This window comes from Aplidium turbinatum, chromosome 1, assembly GCF_918807975.1.
Source record: "Aplidium turbinatum chromosome 1, kaAplTurb1.1, whole genome shotgun sequence".
In the NCBI taxonomy this organism is placed as follows: domain Eukaryota; kingdom Metazoa; phylum Chordata; class Ascidiacea; order Aplousobranchia; family Polyclinidae; genus Aplidium; species Aplidium turbinatum.
Window position 1 is genome coordinate 1,111,940 of NC_137472.1, and position 19,090 is coordinate 1,131,029.

General features: G+C 36.2%; 2 protein-coding genes across 2 annotated transcripts in view; both read right to left on the bottom strand.

Moving 5' to 3' along the window:
* Positions 1–19,090, bottom strand: part of LOC145779430 (transmembrane protease serine 11C-like) — a 68,904-nt gene that overhangs the window by 2,987 nt on the left and 46,827 nt on the right. Inside the window, exons 7-10 of the mRNA XM_082591021.1 lie at positions 18,014–18,155; positions 16,962–17,112; positions 11,563–11,728; positions 10,314–10,454 (exon numbers count right to left, since the gene is read on the bottom strand). Of these exons, the coding sequence (XP_082447147.1) occupies positions 10,314–10,454; positions 11,563–11,728; positions 16,962–17,112; positions 18,014–18,155 (600 nt within the window). The remainder of the gene's footprint in view (positions 1–10,313; positions 10,455–11,562; positions 11,729–16,961; positions 17,113–18,013; positions 18,156–19,090) is intronic.
* Positions 649–1,359, bottom strand: LOC145774585 (uncharacterized). The gene is made up of 2 exons (XM_082585855.1): positions 1,101–1,359; positions 649–992 (listed from the first exon to the last, which is right to left on the bottom strand). Exons 1-2 carry the CDS (start codon positions 1,303–1,305, stop codon positions 649–651), a joined length of 549 nt encoding a protein of 182 aa, XP_082441981.1. The 5' UTR covers positions 1,306–1,359.

The window sequence follows — 19,090 nt, forward strand, 5'->3', positions numbered from 1 at the left end:
TTTTATGAGGACGCCCCACTCTATTAGTGAAATATTTCACAGAAGGAAATATGCTAGAAATGTGAAATTTCTTGACTTTTAGCTTTTATTCTTTGCAAATTTTCTACACCAAAACAGTTCATTTTCTACCTTCTTGCCCTTTACGTTTACAGTAAGCATTTCGTCTCGGGTGACTAGACATTTTAGTGCAATGGTAGTTATATAATTAATGTTAGTGCAATATAAATGTTAGTGCAATTACTTTGAAATCTAGAAACGTTCAAAAATGCCTTATATTAGTGAGCACAAGTTTTTTTTTTGTTTGGTTTAGTTAATAATGCAAAAATTTCAATTTTGAAGCTACTTTCGGGAAATTAGAATGAAAACCGACTTTCTGACGTTTTTTCATCTCAAACACTTTATTTCAATAAGTTTGTTGAGTAAAAGTTTAATTTCTGTAGAAACAATACACATGTCTATTATCACATAAAATATTTTGGTTCTGCGATTTTCATAACTCCTGTTATAAGCAATTAATTAGCACGGGGCTAAGATAGCCCGTGACGTGCTTTCCGCGTACAAAAACAGCTCGTATTAAGATAGGGTTAAGTCGAGATGTCAACAACTCCGCATTAGATTTGGTCAGACTAAGATCTCTGGTCAAATTATTCAGATCTTTCTGATTAGGGTAATATGGTTCTCCCTCTTCCAGCTGAGGAGATCGAATAAATTCATCAATAGCAATATCTTCTTCCTCAGTGGTGGACTCATCACCTGAGAGTTGCTCATTTCTTGGAGGGTGGGGGGATTAGGCACTGGCAGTTCATCCGAATGTGGCACCGGAGGTATTGAGGATGGAATATTTGGGTAAGCAATAGAAGGAGCGCTTTTTCCAGCTCTGCGTCGGGATGGATTAACCATACAAAAATAGCAGTCATCTGTGTGGTTCGTTGGCTCCCACCATACCCTTGGAAGAGCAAACTTCATCGCCCTTTTCTCCCCTCGATACCAACCTAAAAACAAACAACCAATTCTTAATTTGCTGTAACCATAAACATACAAATAGATCAATTTCAATATAATTAAAATTAGCCTAAATAATATGATCGATGAAACCTTACCTTCCAAAGTTTTTTTGCAGTAATCGCAAGAAAACTGTGGTGCCCAAGGTCTGTCTTGGTCTCCAACAGGCAATCCAAAATAAGCATTGTAGGCTTCACACATCTTAACGGAAGCCAAAACTGAGTGCTTCTTCGCTCTTGTCTTTATAAATTGTTCACAAATGAAACAAAACGCATCAGCAGAATGATTGCAGCCTCTAGGCATTTTGAAAGCATTCAAATGTTGTCCAATTAAAGAAAACGTTAAAAAATTATCAATTGCAAATCAAAAATATTCTATATAACACCTCAAAAATCAATCCTGCAAACAGAAGTATCTATAAAATGGCAAGTATTGCAGAGTATATTAACATTTAAAAGTGATTAACATCCATCTTGGATGCTCTTTAGCCATATCTTTGATATCTTTTCCCAAAAATATTGCGATTTTAGAATTTCATTCTCTAAACCACAAAAGCAAAGTTTATATGAAATAAAGTTGATTTTCGACACTTACTGGTCTCAAGCAATAGGAAAAAATCGATTAGAACCTGGGAAAAAAAAAATTGTTACATTATAAATGCAATATCTTTTTCTTTTTGGAAAGCTTTGTATGGTCAGCAGATGCACTGTGATTGTAAAAGCGTAACTACTGATTTAACCAAAACTAATGGAAAAGTTTATTAGAACAATAGAATCTAAGTCTTTGAACTTCTTTCCATCAAATAGACAGACAGATCTAATTGAGCATAACACTGTAAACCGATCTTTTATAAACCCTATCTGTAGCGACACGGGGCTGTATGAGGACGCCTCATTCTATTAGTGAAATATTTTACAGAAAGAAATATGCTAGAATGTGAAATTTCTTGACTTTTAGTTTTTGTTCTTTACGAATTTTCTAAACCTACACTGGTCATTTTTGTACCTTCCTGCCCCTCACAATAAGGATTTCGTCTCAGGTGGCTAGACATTTTCGTGCAATACTAGTTATATAAATATTAATGTTAGTTCAATATAAATGGTAGTGCAAATACTTTTAAATGTAAAAACGCCCAAAATGCCTTATATTTATGAGCAAAAGTAATTTTTTTGTTTAGTTCAGCATTGCTCTATGTTATAATTCAAACATTTCAATTTTGAAGCTATTTTTTGGAAATTATAATATAAACCGACTTTCTGAAGTTTTTTCATCTCAAATATTTTATTTAATAAATTTGTTGAATAAAATTTTAATTTCTATAACCACAATACACATGGCTATTACCTTGTAAAATATTTTGGCTCTGTGATTTTGATAGCTCCCGTTATTAGCGATTAATTAGCACGGGGCTAAGTTAGCCCGTGACGTACTTTTCGCGTACGAAAACAGTTCGTATTAAGATGAGGTTAATGGCATGCCTGAAAGTGGGCACAAAGATTGGCTTCCTTGCCTTCCCATCTACTTAATCTAAATCTTGAACTGTTTAACATTTTACTTTTCACGTCTTGTAGGCAATACTGTTCAGCGTATCAGATATTCTTACAGTTAAGATTGCGGGTTTTCGTAAGCATAGCATAGTCTAAAAACAGAATTAGGAGTAACTGAACTATTATCCAAAAAGACATGCCAAAACTTTTAAGATAAGGACAGTCCAACATTATGAAAAACTATTCGACATGCGAATTGCAAAATTTGTCACATAAACACTGAAATAATTTCAATTCAATTACCATGTAAAGAATACGCTCTTGCATTCACTCTCTATTGAAACTGCTTAGCTAATCAAGTGATTATTCAACCGCATACAAAGTAAATATATAGCTTGCAATTGCAAGATTTTAGCACTGACAACAATGTTTTTCGTTTTATGTCTGTCCATAAAAAGTCTACATAAAGCAATACTGCGAAATTTTCTCTCAGACCTTTGAAATGAATCCTTGAAGGACCTACAGTAACGTCCAGGACCTATTATACAATGTGTTAAGGCACTTGAAGAATTAACTTTTCTACGTTTTAAAAATAAACCTTACTTTTCTAGCAACATTATATTACATGTAAGCTCCAAAAGTCGTTTCAACAAAAATAGTGAATTTTGTCGTGGCGAAAAGAGTTTAACACCCCCATTATGAAGACGCCTCTTCTGCAATTGAGAGCTATTGATGTAATGCTAATTGATCATATTTTGACATTTAAAATGTTTATAGACACTAACTATTATTATTTCACATTTTTATGTGCTTTTTTGCACTGAAAGTGAAAAAACATGTTTTGTTTTTCATTGTTTGTTTGTGTATAATAGGTCCTTCAGGGGCAGGACCAATCATAGGCCTATACTTTTCAAAAAAGTTTGTATAAGCTTTAACCTCACTAAAGTAAATTCGATTTTCAAGATATTGGTACAGTCAATAAACATGGACCTTGACCGTATCTTCTAAAAAAATTGTCTTATTTTGATATGAGCTGAAGAAATGAGAGCATAAACGAAAAGAAATGTGTAATAGGTCCTGTATCTCCCCTACTACAAAAAACAGTAAAATTCAGTTTTTTGCTTACAAATATTTTTCAAGTTGTCCTAGAATAAAAAGTGTTCTTAGAGCAGATATAAATATGCCACTTCTGCAGCTTTTGATGTAACGTTCATCTTTTTCTTCTTTAGTGGTTTTCGAGATATGACCATTTTTTTGAAAATGGGTACTGGTAACCATAGAAATGACTAGCTCTTTTTTTTGACGTTCGTGTTTGTAAAAGTCCATTACAACTTTTCAGAAAGTTATGGAAAAATCCATGAACCTCGCCACTTTTGGCACAGCCTACTATTCATTGGTCATCCAAAAATTCAATCCAGTCTAATGAGATACGAATGAATGTTTTTTTCGCGATTTTTGCAGACGATGCTTTGCAGCATCTGAGAAGTAAAAGATAATAATGATGAATAGTTTCACCAAACCGTGGTTTGTAAACGTTTCACAAAAAGTTTGTTGCGGAAAATTTACTTTTCACGTGAAACATCTGTGAAAGAAAAATGTGGGTGTACATATTTAATATGCTGTTATCCATTTACCTTCTTCTTCTCTCGTGTTGTCGCTATATGTCAGGGCATCCGTTGGGGAGCCACTGCCTGGTGTCGTCATCGATGGAAATTAGGCCTTCCATACCATGGGGTGGTCTGTATAGCCGGCAATCCTTGATAATGTGGGCTGCCGTCTGCATTTCGCCACACTCACAAGCAGCACTCTCTGCCAAGCCCCAGCGCAACATGTCTGCACCATAGCGTCCAACACCAGTGAGCAAACGGTTACGCCTTGATGAGGCAAGTCTAGAGAGGCCATGTCCCAGCTGGTTTTCGGACGGGGATCTGAATACTTGGCGAAGTGGGGACGTGCTGCTTGATCATTGTTCACACCACGCCGCGTGGCACCACTGTTTGCTAGGGCTTCCACCAGAGGCTGCCAGAAGGTCTTGTGCAGCGCGTACAAATGGCTTTCTTGATTTTAGCCGCTGCTTTGGTGGATATCTCAGCTTTATTACCGATTTACCGATCATTTTATTTTTATCATTATCATTTTATTTACCTCAGCCCATTTACCGATCACCTTTGTTGTATAGCTTGATCCACTTTTTTGTCCTGGTATTGAAGCCACTGTGCAGCGTAATCTACATTGCTTTCTCGTCCCAGTCTTCATTGAGTTTTGCGTTGTGCATCATTTTGAATAGTGTCTTCCCATGAACTGTCACACATTCTGCCCAGAACCAAGTTGATTTTGTATTTTACAGCTGTTGAGTGGCGGTTGTTCTATGTGTGGAATTATTAGATGTATGATTAAACTCATGCTAAAATCGAGCAAATTCTGTCGTTGTTTACAATTTGCTAGGCGGCATTTTTAAAATTCGGCATCAATAGTCTCAGATATTTCATTCTTTCAGCATTATTTCTTACTTTGATCTATCAGTCAGTCCCACTTTTAGTACAAACGGATACTTTACAAATGGCTGATATTTTCAATAGCCGGCAAATCAGCCTTTTGATGCATTGACGCAACGTGTTCAGACGTTGAATGAATGATAAAAGAAGCTAATTTGTTGTTTGTCTTATGTGACGCCAACCCTAAAGGTGCGTCTACACGACGACTGTTTTCTTGCTTAAGCTAGCTAAACTTCTTGTTTGTTTAAGATAATCGCACTTTGTGCCGCTTACTTTTAAGCAAATAAGCGAGTAAGCGAGTGCCCGAGAAAAAATACGCTCCAGAGCGAAAAACTGAGCGCTTAAGTGAGTTCTCTTGCTTAGAAATCTTTTCGCGGCAAAAACCTCAGGTCTACACTCAGTAGTCTGGCTGCTATTCAAGCAACTAGGAAGTTTGTAGTTGTTGTTTTGTATTTGGTGCCCCCAGTGTTCTCTGGCCACACCTGTTTCTAACTTTTTAACTTCACTAAAGTGTCAGAACATTTCTTTCTGAAGTAAATTGCGTGTTTGCAACCTTATCTTTCTGCAGCATTTTTTACACAAGTTCAGTTCAGTTGCTTTTATTTCTGACCATGACCATCACAACAAAAATAACACACGTTAACATTTGAAAGCCATTCATAAATCATTGAATCACCGCAACAACTCAAAGTGCCAGCTCACTGCAACTAGTTGTTAAAGAACAGTTGGTTTACTTCTTGCTTTGGCGCGAACTTTTTGTAACATGACGTCCTTGCGGTTGAAATACTCACATGACCGCGGTTCAAGCAAGCAAAATCTTTTTTCGAGATTGTGAGTGTAGACGAAACGAGCTTAAAAACCAGCTTAAGCAAGAATTTCTAAGCAAGAACACTTTCTCCTGTAGACGCACCTTAACCTTTTTTATTTTACGCTTATTGCAGCAACATACAGTACACGGCAATCAAAGATGCAGTATCACACCACCGGTAGTTAAAGCAGCGAAAGACGTGTAGTTACTTTACTGTTTGTCTTTGCGACATAAGTTGCAAAACCGCCATTTCTTCTGTTTATCTCCAAAGCTTTTGTAATGCACTTGCCGATTTGCATTTTCTGTCAAAACACAAATGGCAACATTTTCATAAAATGTTCAACTATTTTTTTATGTCTTTTAGAGGTAAGATTTCGTATTGCAACGTTCTTTTATACGTCAACACATATTTGCTGATGGAAAAGCTATGTTGAATAGTTTGTCTGTGCCATTTTGATTATGCTATAGTGGATTCCCAGACAGCAACCTCCCACTTTTAGATTGATTCAACGTCTGCAGACGATGAATCAATGTACTAGAAATCTGGTTTGTCGGCTATTGAAAATACCCGTTGTTTATGAACTATCCAAATTGCAGACGAATCAATGTCTCTCGCCTTGCGCATGTTGTTGCACGAAGCAATTATGAGTTTATCGCTTGTAAGCGCAATGAAATCGACTTCATGCCTTGGCAGGAGTTGGCAATAAACAGCAAAAATTTACCACAATCTTGAAATTACAAGAAAACTACGCAATTTGTACTTTCAAGGTTTATAACATTCGACTCGCCTTCCAATTTTGGGAAAAGTCAAGAAACATCAAGGGCATAGCTGCGCTTCTAATAATCAAATGAAATATGAGAGGGACATGTCTTGCCTCTCTTTAAGGACCTAACTATTAAAATTTTGGCTTTTTCCTGATGCTATTTTCAAGTACCTTTGTACTGAGACACCTTATTTGTCAAGGGCTTATCAAGAAGAGTACAAAATGATGTGTTCCAGCACGTGTTTCTCCGTAGTTATTTAGTCCCTATTTCAAGAAAGGTCATAACACAATCATGGATACGTTTTTAGCTAGTTTGCATTCAGCCAATGAAGTAAAAGCATAAAAAAGACACTTCTTGGCACGATGAAGACGCAACGAAAAAGGAGGTCACGTCGATACATCATGAACGAGCAGCCACTGTATTCGTCTGAGGTGTACATAAAAATGTACTGTTTTCATAGCTCCCGATATTAGCGATTAATTAGCACGGGGCTAAGAAAACAGCTCTTATTTAGATAGGGTTAAGTTTGCCAATCTGTCTAGTAATTGTTCAGCTTCCACAAACTAAAAAAAATTGCAAAAGTTTCGTAGACGTTCAATAAACTGACCTCGACTTTCATGTCTACTCAGGTTTTGCCAAATTAGCGACTGTGCTCAAATACAAGGAGAAAATCTCTTTATTGCAACTCACAATGTGAGATCCCTTTTCGAAAAGGTACATCTTATACATCTTATCAACATCTTATCAACCTACTTGAGAAAATTGAAATTGTTAACTGGCATGTAATTGATCTTTTCAAAGTCAAAAGAACAGGGGAAAAACTACTGAATAAGAAGGGTCAGCTCTTTTTCCAAAAAGGACGAGAGATGTTCACAGAAGTCTAATCAGTAATGTGAAAGAAATTTACCGAGAGATTTGTATTTTATTTGTAACAATTTCAACTAATATTTTTTATCCCAAACTCCATACTTTGGTATATGACTTTCAAGAGTTGCCATTCACAAAACGAGGTTACAGCAAAATGTATCCCTCATTGTTTTGACTAATTTTCTTTGCAATAACTAGGCTAATAATTGGAACAAATTAGAACAAATTTGGCAAGACATCTATAATTATTTAAAAAGTTGAATCAAGCAGTTTACGAAATGTTGCCGGTGTTTTCTACGAAGACGACGTGTCTCCACACCAAGTTGGCAGGGCTTCGATACGGTTCTTCGAACTTTTAAACTTGTCTACGTATACTTTACCGCAAATGAGGAAACAGAAGTACGAGGAATATACTGTATTTGAGAATTGTTTAGTTCAGTTTTCTTTTCTTACTCACACTGTGTAATTTGGTTATGCATGATTAAGAAACACTTTGTATTTTTAAGCACATCCCAGGGAGTTATTTAGTCGTTTTTAACATTGTTTCAACGTCTATAGACGTAGAATAGATGTGAAAATTTCTGATATGCTGTCTGGCTAGCGATGAAATATAGAAAAGTAAGGTAGCCTAAAGGTATCACATGGTATTTAAACATCTAAAGGTAGTTACTTGCTTCAATAAGAGCTCGTTCCAACGCAAGCTTCATGAACTCCAAAAACAATAAGCGTCTAAAACTCCTGACTGACTAACTAGCTAATTTTTGGCTAACTAACTAATTTATTTGCCCAAAGGTCATTACATGAGTTTTGAGGTTTACACAAAAATAAGTTACAAAAAAGTTGTGTCTCTGTTCTGATTGAGCCTAATTTAGTAGTCGAAACAATTTTGGCTAATTTTCTTTTCTTGAAGTTCATACATGAGTTATGTTGTCACTCAAAGATATGAGACATGCAAATATTTTAAATAAATTGTTAAATTTCTTTCCAATTAATGTATTTTGTAAATATAAAATGCAGTTTAATTAGTTTAATTAGTTTTCAAAGCAAGAAGCTGATGTGATCAGCTTCGAAATGTGATGTGATCTTAATAAATTTAGAAAATATCAAAAAAATTTCTGCCCGAATTTTTTGCAAATTTGCCCGAATTATCGACCAATCAAAAGTTTTGGGGTTGCGACCACACCTTCTACTTTGCACCTTCTGATCGTACCTTCGGCATCGGTGCAAGCAGAAAATAGAAAATTAGAAAATTATAGAAAAGCTAGAATATTCAATATTAAAATGAAAATTGTTCCTTTCACTCAAAAAACAAGTTTTCGATCAATGTATCCTTCCAACTGTTGCATTGGGTGTGGAAACTTGAAACCTTACAAAACATTAACTCTTAAATTAAGATCAATGCAAATTGCAAAGAGCGCATGAACGGATTATAATGGGTTTAACATGACGCGACCAAAAATGTTGAATAGATTCAAAATCAGACGAAATTACGTGGTATTGTGCTAACAATCGAAAAATCAAAATGGTCATGGGCAAGTTATATAGCAAGACATCAGAACAACAGATGGACTAACAAATTAACAACGTGGACACCCTGGGAAAACAAACGCAAACGGGAAAAGCTAAAAATGAGACGGAGAGACGAGATTGACAAAGAATGTGGAACAACATACTGGTATATCAGCTGGATTGGCAAAAAAAGAGAAAGGTCTTCGCTCAGCATTAGGCTAGCAAAAGCCGAAAATGACAAATGATGATGACAAATACAAAAACACAACTCAAACTACACAGCTATTTATAGCCGGTTTGCTTTCGCCAGAAGCATAAAAAAACTATTGTTACGTCACAAGAGCTAACTCTTTGACAAATTAAGCAAAACGCGTAACTATGTTTTTGATGTCATAACAATTTACAAATGTCACAAGGTTCGGTCATATGAAAGAACGATTTACAGTTGTTATGACTTAAACAGTTATAACAGCACATTCATACATAAAATGTGGCCTGCCACGTATGCGTAGCATAAAATTAGTTATGAGAAATAGGCATGATGGCTTGCAATAGTGGCGTAGCCAGGAAAAAATTTGGGGGGAGGGCAAATATTTGATGAATTGAAGAGAACGACAAAGTGTTTGATTTAAGTCAAGACATCGCCACCTGATGTGCAGTGACGTATCTTGGTGGCTTGAGCAAGGGAAGCAATAAAACTGGTGGGGGTTAGAGCGTGCCGAAAGCACGCGTATTCTAGGGGTCCGGGGGCATGCTCCCCCGGAAAATTTTTGCAAAATTACACTTAAACGATGGATTATAGCGCTTTCTGGAAACACTTTTAAGGTAATATTTGTATGAAGTTTATTAGCACATAAACAGCTATTAACTTTTCAAAGGTAGCTCTTACACACGAACGGGCAAAATTTGTGACTAAAATTAGAGAACACCAAAAACTCAGCTATACAAAAACACAACAGAGTAAGCCATTCTGAAATTGCTTCCACAAATTATTTGAAAGAAACATAAGTCGAGTAAATTTTGTGCGATTTACGATTTGCAAAATTTTTTGGTATCTTTCTGTGTGTCTAAAACAAGTCCTTGGGGGCGTTAATAGCCAGATGTCTTGGAAAAAGCTATAAATTTCTTCAAATTTTATTACATTTTCAACAAAGGGTTCAACTTCGGATCCAAACTTTGAAAATTTGGGGGTAGCATGGCCCCTTTCGCCTTCCCTCCTTGGCTACGCTTATGGCTTGCAAAACAACAAGAATCTAGTTTTATTTGTTTGTGCTGCGAATGTCGGATGGGTTGATGTCTTACGTCGAACAGGAGAGATCATATCTATGATCAAAAATGAGTAAAGAACTTAGAACCACTTGAAAACAACAAAACGAAAACCTGGATTGAAGCAAGCCATTCCACATGCACCATCACATCTGCATCTCTTTCTGCGTCCTCTGCAATCAGCATCTATGCGACATGACTTTAGACAACGTCTTCCTGGCTCAAGATTCGACAGATCTTTGAAGCACCCAATTTCTGAAAATTCAACATATACAGTAAATCGAATATAAATTGAAACTATTCTTCAGCTTTTTCTCATGATCGACAAAACACCGGAAGTTGTTGTCACTTTCAACTATGTAGCCTACAGTGGACAGAAATTGCATAAATAACAAGAGAATAAAAAATATGAATTAGTTCTCAACACTTAGAAATATAAGTAATGTAAGAAAAAATAAAACATTGGTTCATTCATGGCTATCTGGAGATACGGCCTGATTAGTTGCATTCTGCAGAATTTTTCAGATTCTGCCACTTATTGGTGACTGTATGAAAGAATTTTGTACAAATTATATTTTAAAATCTTCCGTGCTGTCTTCCCCAAGTGACACAATGGGTTTTAACATCATTAGAAGTTGAAACATAAAGACAACTTGATTTCGAAAATTTTAATCAGACTGTTAATCGCTTTTTAACAGCCTGATCAAGCGTTTTTCAATTTACTATTTCTCATTTTCCAGTACTTACTCAAGGTTCTTACTTATATCATTACGAGTAAGTATAGAATAAAAAAAAACTCAGAAAGTGTCAGTCAGACACTACCAGTAGCGGTAATCAAAATCTACAGAATGTGACAAATCAGGCCGCAAATTTGGGGTAGCCATGGTTCACTGCAACAAAATATTTTTTTTATTTTATCTCCTCTAACAAATTAAACATATAAGATTAATAGCAATATTTTCATACTGCGGAATTAGTTTTCGTCTATTGAAGACTCATCAGAACAGCTAAAATAATCATTTGTTCTGACTATTAACGGCCCTCTTCTTGAGCAGGTGACTTGCAAAAAGATTTAAAAGGAAAGGGTGAAAACAAAAAGTTATTTCGTTGCTGGCTGGGGACTCCTCAACATTACACAGTAACAATGCAACAAAAATGACTGCAAGCAGCCAAACCAAATACACACAGTAAAGCAAATTGAGAAACATTAATTCCGCAATTAACAGGTTAAGACTCTTTACATGTGTATTATATTTAACCTTATTTACAACTTGAAATCTGACTCTTCAATAAAGTCTTTGTTTTTTAACCATATTATTTTATGATGAAAACTATTAATTTATGTTTAGGATAACAAACTCACCACCATGTGTCTTGTCCGACACCCAATCAATCAAAGAGGTCACTTTAGTATAAAATCCTGGGTAGTACTTGATAGATCCCTCAACACGGTACGATAAGGCACAACTCACACCCCAACTGATGATTCCCAATTGCACCCAGCAACTCTTCCTCTCTTCGGTCATCACCTGAAGATTCGTTGAAAGATATTTTGTTTTAGAATATTAAAGATATTTTATAGGAATGCATTTTAGTTGTTGGATCTCACAGCTACACAAAAGCTGATGCAAATAAAGAAACTTACTCCTTGCAACGCAAGAGAACTTCCCTACAAGTAACTTCGCCAGAGCTAAACCAGAAGTGAAACCAATGTCTTCACCACGTCACACGACAACCGTGCCTACTCTAGCGCCTAGCCAGCCCTTTTTAGGGCTTGTCTAACGGTGATCTCGGCCAATTTCGAAGGGTTTTCTACAGCAAAATCAGCCATCCTTGCTGAACTCTGCAAACAACATCAATGCGATGTTCTCTCCCTGCAGGAAACCCACCCTAGCGCTACACACAATAGGCCAAGAATACCCGGGATGGACCTCGTCAATGAAATCACTCATTGGAAACATGGCAGTAATATCTACGTAGGATCTGAATCCACCATTAACTCAGTTTCGTTCGATGATAGCAATAACACTGAATGCCTGACTGTCCACCTCGATGGAATAGACGTAACATCTGTCTATAAGCCCACAAATGAACCCCTCATGCCAAGCGATCTGATGTTTCAAAATGGCAGCACGCCTGGCTTGTTTATTGGCAATTTCAACAGCCACAGCTCGAGATGGAGCTATAGCAACACAACTAAGGATGGAGAAGCTGTTGAAAAATGTGCTGACAATAATAACCTGCGCCTCATATATGACCCCAAACTGCCTTCTTCCTTTAACAGCGGAAGATGGAAACGAGGCTCATATCCGGACTTCATCTTTGCAAGTGACTCCATCACTAAAAACTATGTGAAGCACATATGGATCCAATCCCACATACTCAACATCGCCCATTCTGCCTTTGAATCAAGGCAGTTGTCACTCCAAACGATGTCACATATCAACGACGATACATCTTTCGAAAAGCTAACTGGAAGGGATATACTTCAGATCTGGACTTCCACATCGCCAATTCATACACATCATCAGATAAATACCTTGATTTTATAGAAGCTGTACGAAGAAAGAAAAAAACATTCCTAGAGGCTCTATGACACGTTGCATCCTTGGTCTAAACTCAGACTTAGCAGACCTCTGTGAAAACTATAAAGAAAGGTTCCAATCAGATCCTTTCTCTCACTCAACGATAGAGCAAGAGCTTGCGTGATGCTCTGGGCTGCGGCCATGTGACACACGATGAGGAAGAACTGTACAGTTGAAGCAGGAGAAAACGTGATGACAGCTATCGCCAGCGAAAAGAGGAGAATGTGGCAAGATATGTTCGAATCCACAGATCTGCCTCATAACATGGACCACTTGGAAAACAATCAAATTGCTGTCGGCCGACTGTACTAAACCAGACCACCATTACACTGTATCTGCCAATCAAATTTCCTTTATAAATATAAACTCCTTCTAAATGGCAAAACCAAAAATAACATGAAAAAGCAGTCTAAACCCCGGCTAATAAGAGCTCAAAATGAACGCAACCCTCGTCTAACATATCCTTTCTCGATTGAAGAACTGAAGGAGGGCATTGAATTTCTGAAACAAGGTAAATCTGCTGGATTAGATGGAATTCGAATTGGGAAAATTAATGATTTCGGTTTAATCGCTCTCGGATGGCTGCTAAAGCTTTGCAACAACTGCATCAGCTCTTACCAAACTCTTAAGCTATGGAGAAAAGCCAAAATTATTGCCTTGTTGAAACCAGGAAAAGATCCAACTGACCCTAAAAGCTTTCGTCCTATATCTTTGCTATGTCATTTGTTCAAGTTGCACAGGACAACTTGACAATCCTGCACAGGACAACTCTTGAATCTAACAAAGCACATAGAGAATTTGTTTGAAGAAGATACCGTCACTGGTGTATCGTATTCTTATATCAAAGATCCTCAATATCACCGAGAAGTTTCGATTCACTAAGCTGATACCATCATTGCTTAGCAATCGCCGTTTCTATGTTAGTTTTTGTGGCAAAAATAGCAGATGGAGACAGCAGAAAAATGGTCTACAACAAGAGAGTATTTTAGCCCCCATCTTGTACAACATTTATACCAACGACCAACCAATCCATTCTGGTACAAGATGCTTTCTATACGCTGACGATTTGTGTATAACAACGCAACGCAAACACTTCACTTCCACGGAGAGAGTACTCAGCGATGCTCTAGATTGGCTGACAACATACTACACGGACAACCACTTGTGTGCCAACCCCAAAAAAACGCTTACTGTTGTAGAGATTTTAAAACGTTAAATTGTTTCCACAATGAGTAATTTGCATTTTACTTTAATCGGAACATCATTGACAAAACGTCAACAATCAGAAACCACAGAACTTAATCTTGAAAATAGGGAGTTTGGAATTTGAAACCACTATGCAGTATGCAATAGCTAGTTATTATCGCATATGAATAGCCGGAGCTTGTAGAAAAGTTGTACGTGCATTTAGTGAAGAGTTTTCCGATTAAAAGGAGTTAAATTGCCGGTTTTTATACTCTCCATCAGAAGAAGAATATTTTTACGAATTTCCATTCAATTCCAATCATGTATTTGCAATAAATTTTATTGGTAGGAATCTTCTTCTTTTATTGTCGCACTTGATTCCAAGCATTGACTGCCTCTTGTATGAAAAGTTTCCAAGATTCTCTGTTGTTTGCTTTGTGTATTAGTTGTATGTTGGTGTTAGTTGTGTCGGTTTGTTGGTTTAAGTAGGTTAATCTTTGTCTGCCTTGGGCACGCTTCCCTTCAATTTTGCCTGTGAGGAGAGATGTTCTAACTTTCCTTTTCGCAGCACGTGTCCTAAAAATTGAAGTTGTTTTTCTTTGATATTTTTTAGTAGATTGTTTGTTTGTTTGACTTGATTTAAAACAGTTTGATTGCTTTTTCTGTCAGTCTAGGAAATCCTCTGCATTTTTCGGAATGCCCACATTTCAAACCTATTTATTCTTTTATTAATTGATTTGGTAATTGTCCAGGTTTCTGAATTATATTTAAAAATTGGATAAATGTAACACTTCAATACTCTCAATCTGGTTACGAAAGATATGTTCTTGTTGCATAATATTGTTTTCATTTGCTGGAAAGAGGCTTTTACTTGAGCAATACGTATATTGAACTCCTTATCATCTTTGGCGTCCCAATTTATTGTTGTCCCAAGAAAAAAATCATTGGCCAATGGTTATCAATTACAATTTGATAAATGTTGCCAGTGACAATGCATTTGTGATAATGAAGCACAAATGCAGATAATGAAGCACAAAAGGCAAAGTAACCAAAGCAGATTTTCTTTCAAAAACCACCTTTCAGCTTGCTCAACCATATGTCAACAAAACGAAATTGACAAACCTAAACAAACTAAGATCATGCAAGCCATAAAGAATCAAACGTAATAATCGATCTCTCAACCGGCAGTTATTTGCCTGTGGCTCATCGTTCCTCTTGTGTGTGTTCTAAATGTTTGTTCAATGCCTGTAGTTTACACCGCATGTGATCTTTTTCCCACCTTATAATTTACTCGCAATCATTTTTCTATCTTTTGTTCAGTTTGTGATTCTCTGTCCAGAGTTTCGTTACAGTTATAGGGCAAAGTCAAATTTATCTTACAATTCTTTATTTTATGTGTATTGCAAATTCAATTCCTTACGAGGACACACGTGCGTGTCGAAAACATTTGAGTCATTATGTTACATATTTTATTTTGTGTGTAATACATTATGTTAAATCCGCTAAGGTTACTTTGTTTTGCTTGTCTATGGTTCAAAAATGCAAACTCTCTACCAAAGCTTAAAAACGAAATTGGTTGTAGAAACTAAACTACAGTACTTGCTGAAAAGTTTGGGTAACATTAATGCTGCTTCTTCAAACACTTCGAATCACACAATCCAACGTATCAAACAGAAAAGATGCTTTATATGAAAAAAGCATACTCGATTAGTATGTATCACTTGTAGGCGATGGCTTTACCCAAGACACAGAAAACTTTAGAAGAACCAATATTGCTTGAAATAGCTCAGTCGAAGATTATTCAATAGACTGAGTTTCGCTTATACCATCATGATCGATACGTATTGAGCTTTTTTGTGCTTAGTCTGAAAACTAGTAAGTAAAAAACTAAGCCCTGAGTAGGAAGCAGACCTCCCAATTGGGATTCATGATTACTTGTATAATGTTTTATCAACATCAAATCTTTAAAAAAAAAAAATATTTGGCAGCAGCGCATTTGTATTGAAAAATGCAAAGGGAATGCCATGTTGACAATTTGTTGACATACGTGCCAATTGAGTTACCTAAAATCCCTGTTCTAATAAGGTTAATTTCAATTGCTTATTAATTTTGTTTTAGTTTGAACGAGAAAGCAGGAAATATGAGATCTAATGTTGGTATCTATATTTGTATAATGTTGTTTATTTGTTGAATCTGGGTAGCTCAAATGTAAAATCATCCAAACGTGGATGGTAGGTGGGTTGCTCATTATAAAAATAATGTTTTTACATTTTTGTTTTCATAAAAGCAAAAATATTTTCATTAATATTTCTTTTGAATAATTTTATTAATTTTAAAAATATTATATTAATCTAGTGCAAGGAATAATGTGAGATCACGTGTGGATTCATTCTAGGCAGCTCATTTGCAAAACAACATTATGCACAAATTTAGCCTGAGTTAAATTTCCCACATTAGTTCAGAAGATTAGTCATTTAATGTGCCATTTTTTAAATGGCAGCTCAGGCAACTTATTACATGTGAGCTAATCAGAAAAGATTTTATTATAGAGAAAATGCTCAAAGATTATTAAATCCAGTGCGTTTGTGAATATTGCCTCTGAAGCTATATTCACCTGTTTGCTTGAAAAGAGCACATTTTCGTTTCATTTCTCATTTTCTTTATTTAACTTCTCTTTAAAAACAGAGAAAAGCTGCTTTTATTATTTGCCTCTAAACTCGTGGTTTGTTGTGTCAGGTTCAATGGCGCATTACATCTGTTTGTGGTCCAGACTTTTTCAAATCTTTTTTTTTCAAACATTTTCAACTTGTGCTGCCAGTTGGCCGAGGACTGGAGCCCGAGGACAAAGACTTGGTTTTTTGCTAAACATGTAGACATTTATTGACTTATGCAAAAGTACAATCTGTTATTGAAGAAACAAATATTCACCCAGGCCAACGATTGGAAACAGTTTGAAAGATATTTCATTCTTACAAAGTAAATTGAGAATAACCTGTCGCACTAAGGGACCTCCACTGTCACCCTGGCATGCGTCCACCACATTGTTCTTGTTGGGTCCAATCCCACAAACCATGTTGTCAGTAAATTGTATGTCTTCGGATAATCCTTCATTGTTAACCAATCTATTTCGATCCGATCTGCATCTGAAGTTGTGTGAACAACAATGGTGGCTACTTAACAATGGACAATGAATATTTAGTTACCGAATTATTGGTCAAATTAGATGAAATAAAATTACTGATTGATTATCACAAAAACAAAAATGTCTTAACCCTTTGAAGGTTGGGGGGGGGGGCTGTCAATTCAACTTTTTTGTATCAACAGTTGTATCTCTAAAACCACTGAGGCTGCGATTACGAGATTTCTTGACTTTTCCTAACTTTTATTCATCTCAATTGAGCTGAAATTTTGAGCGAATAAAAGTTATAAATTGAGAGATATAAGCATTTCTCAGCACATCCTCTGAAATATTTCACATTCTATTGTTCAAAATTTTCCCACAAGCTGGATGAAAGTAATTAATTTGGCCCTCCTAACTGTTCACAGCGTGAAGAGCATTAGCTGTATGTAAACTTATGTAAAAAAAATTTAATCACACCATTGCAATGCATGTTCGTCATTACTCTACCAAAAAATAATGTGTAAACTCACGCTACAATTACAGTTATAATTCACCTCAACATTTTAACGTATATGAGCACATTGAGCAGTTATAAAATTCACATGGTTTTAATTTTCGGATATGCTCAGCGTGAATAATTTTACAAAATTAATCCCAAATTTTGAAGCCGTGCCTTAAAAAATAACAGAGATATCACTCCTAAAGCTTAAGAAGAATCGACAACCCTCCCCCAAAACTGAGCTCTTGAGGCTTTTGATTCAACAACTAACTATCACTGAACAGTGAAAATAAATCAATTAAATTGACTACATCCAAAACAAAATTATAAAAACAAACATTTGTTACCAGAACTCTACATTCATCAGCAAATTAAACAATTGAAATGATGGAAAGCATAACAAAAGTTTTGAGAGAAAATTTACCTGTTTCCACTCCACAGACGTATCAAGCCTTGTTTGAGTTTGTTCGATATTGTTTTGTCCACTGATGACTCAGAACCAAACCCAGTGATCGCGGCCAGAACATTCTTTTCATCTACATCGTTGTCTTGAAGCAACCATGCTCCTAAAGTCAATCGGTGAAATTTTATTTATCAAAGATACTATTCCAACTATAGAAACCTGGTTCGACTCCCGGCTTAAGCTGGTTCTTGAAAACACCGCTCACCTCTACCCAGGGTGTAATAAATTGAGTTGGCGTAGTTACTGAAGTAAAGGCGGCCGATAGAAAGGAACAGGCTTTAATCTCTTTAGTGCCGAAAGCTTAGTACCATTAGAACCTTGTCTTATCATACCCGACACTTAAATCAGGTATGGGACCCTTCTTTACCTTTACTATCATGCAACAAAATTTTCGACAAAAATGTATTTACATGAGATAGAACACTTTTGCTGCATTTTTCTAGGTATTCAAATTAGCAAAATCATAGGAGATCTGATGTACCCATTTTAGAACTCACACAATATCGATTTCAACATTGTTTTACCAATACACAGAACAGCGTTTTTACAGAAAGTCATTATGGACCTTTTTCAAATAATCTTGGTAGCATGTGAAACACAAAATTAAACACAACGCTTGACTAAACAAGTGATAATTTACAGCAAGCCACTGGGAAAGCAAGTTAAAATTCTTTCAATGTAACCTAATCTTTTATTACTGTGCATACATCGGACTTTGTTGTAGTGAAATCAAGGCGTTTTATCAAATTTTGCGAATAATTTAAGCATAGACTGCATGACCAAACAAAATTCTAGAGAGTTTGATCCACAATTTGATATAGCCTACAAATGCAGCTTTTTGACTAAAGCTAACTGCAATGGTTTTTCTTTATAAAAGTTAAGTGTAGTCCTAACTAGCTTTGTTAGCTGACATCTTGCTGTTGCATTGGCATAGTTCACCGCTCCTGCAGTGTGAGCACTTTGGCAAGATGGGTGAAAGTACCTAAACGTGGTTCCTTGCGTACCACAAATTGAAAAATCGCCACGCTGAGTTACTTA

Bases quoted from the DNA above. Each gene is read 5' to 3' on its own strand.
- LOC145774585 (XM_082585855.1), bottom strand. From the start codon at position 1,305: ATGCCTAGAGGCTGCAATCATTCTGCTGATGCGTTTTGTTTCATTTGT. The intron at 993-1,100 runs GTAAGGTTTCAT...GTTTGTTTTTAG, and splicing joins CTGCAAAAAAACTTTGGAAG to GTTGGTATCGAGGGGAGAAA.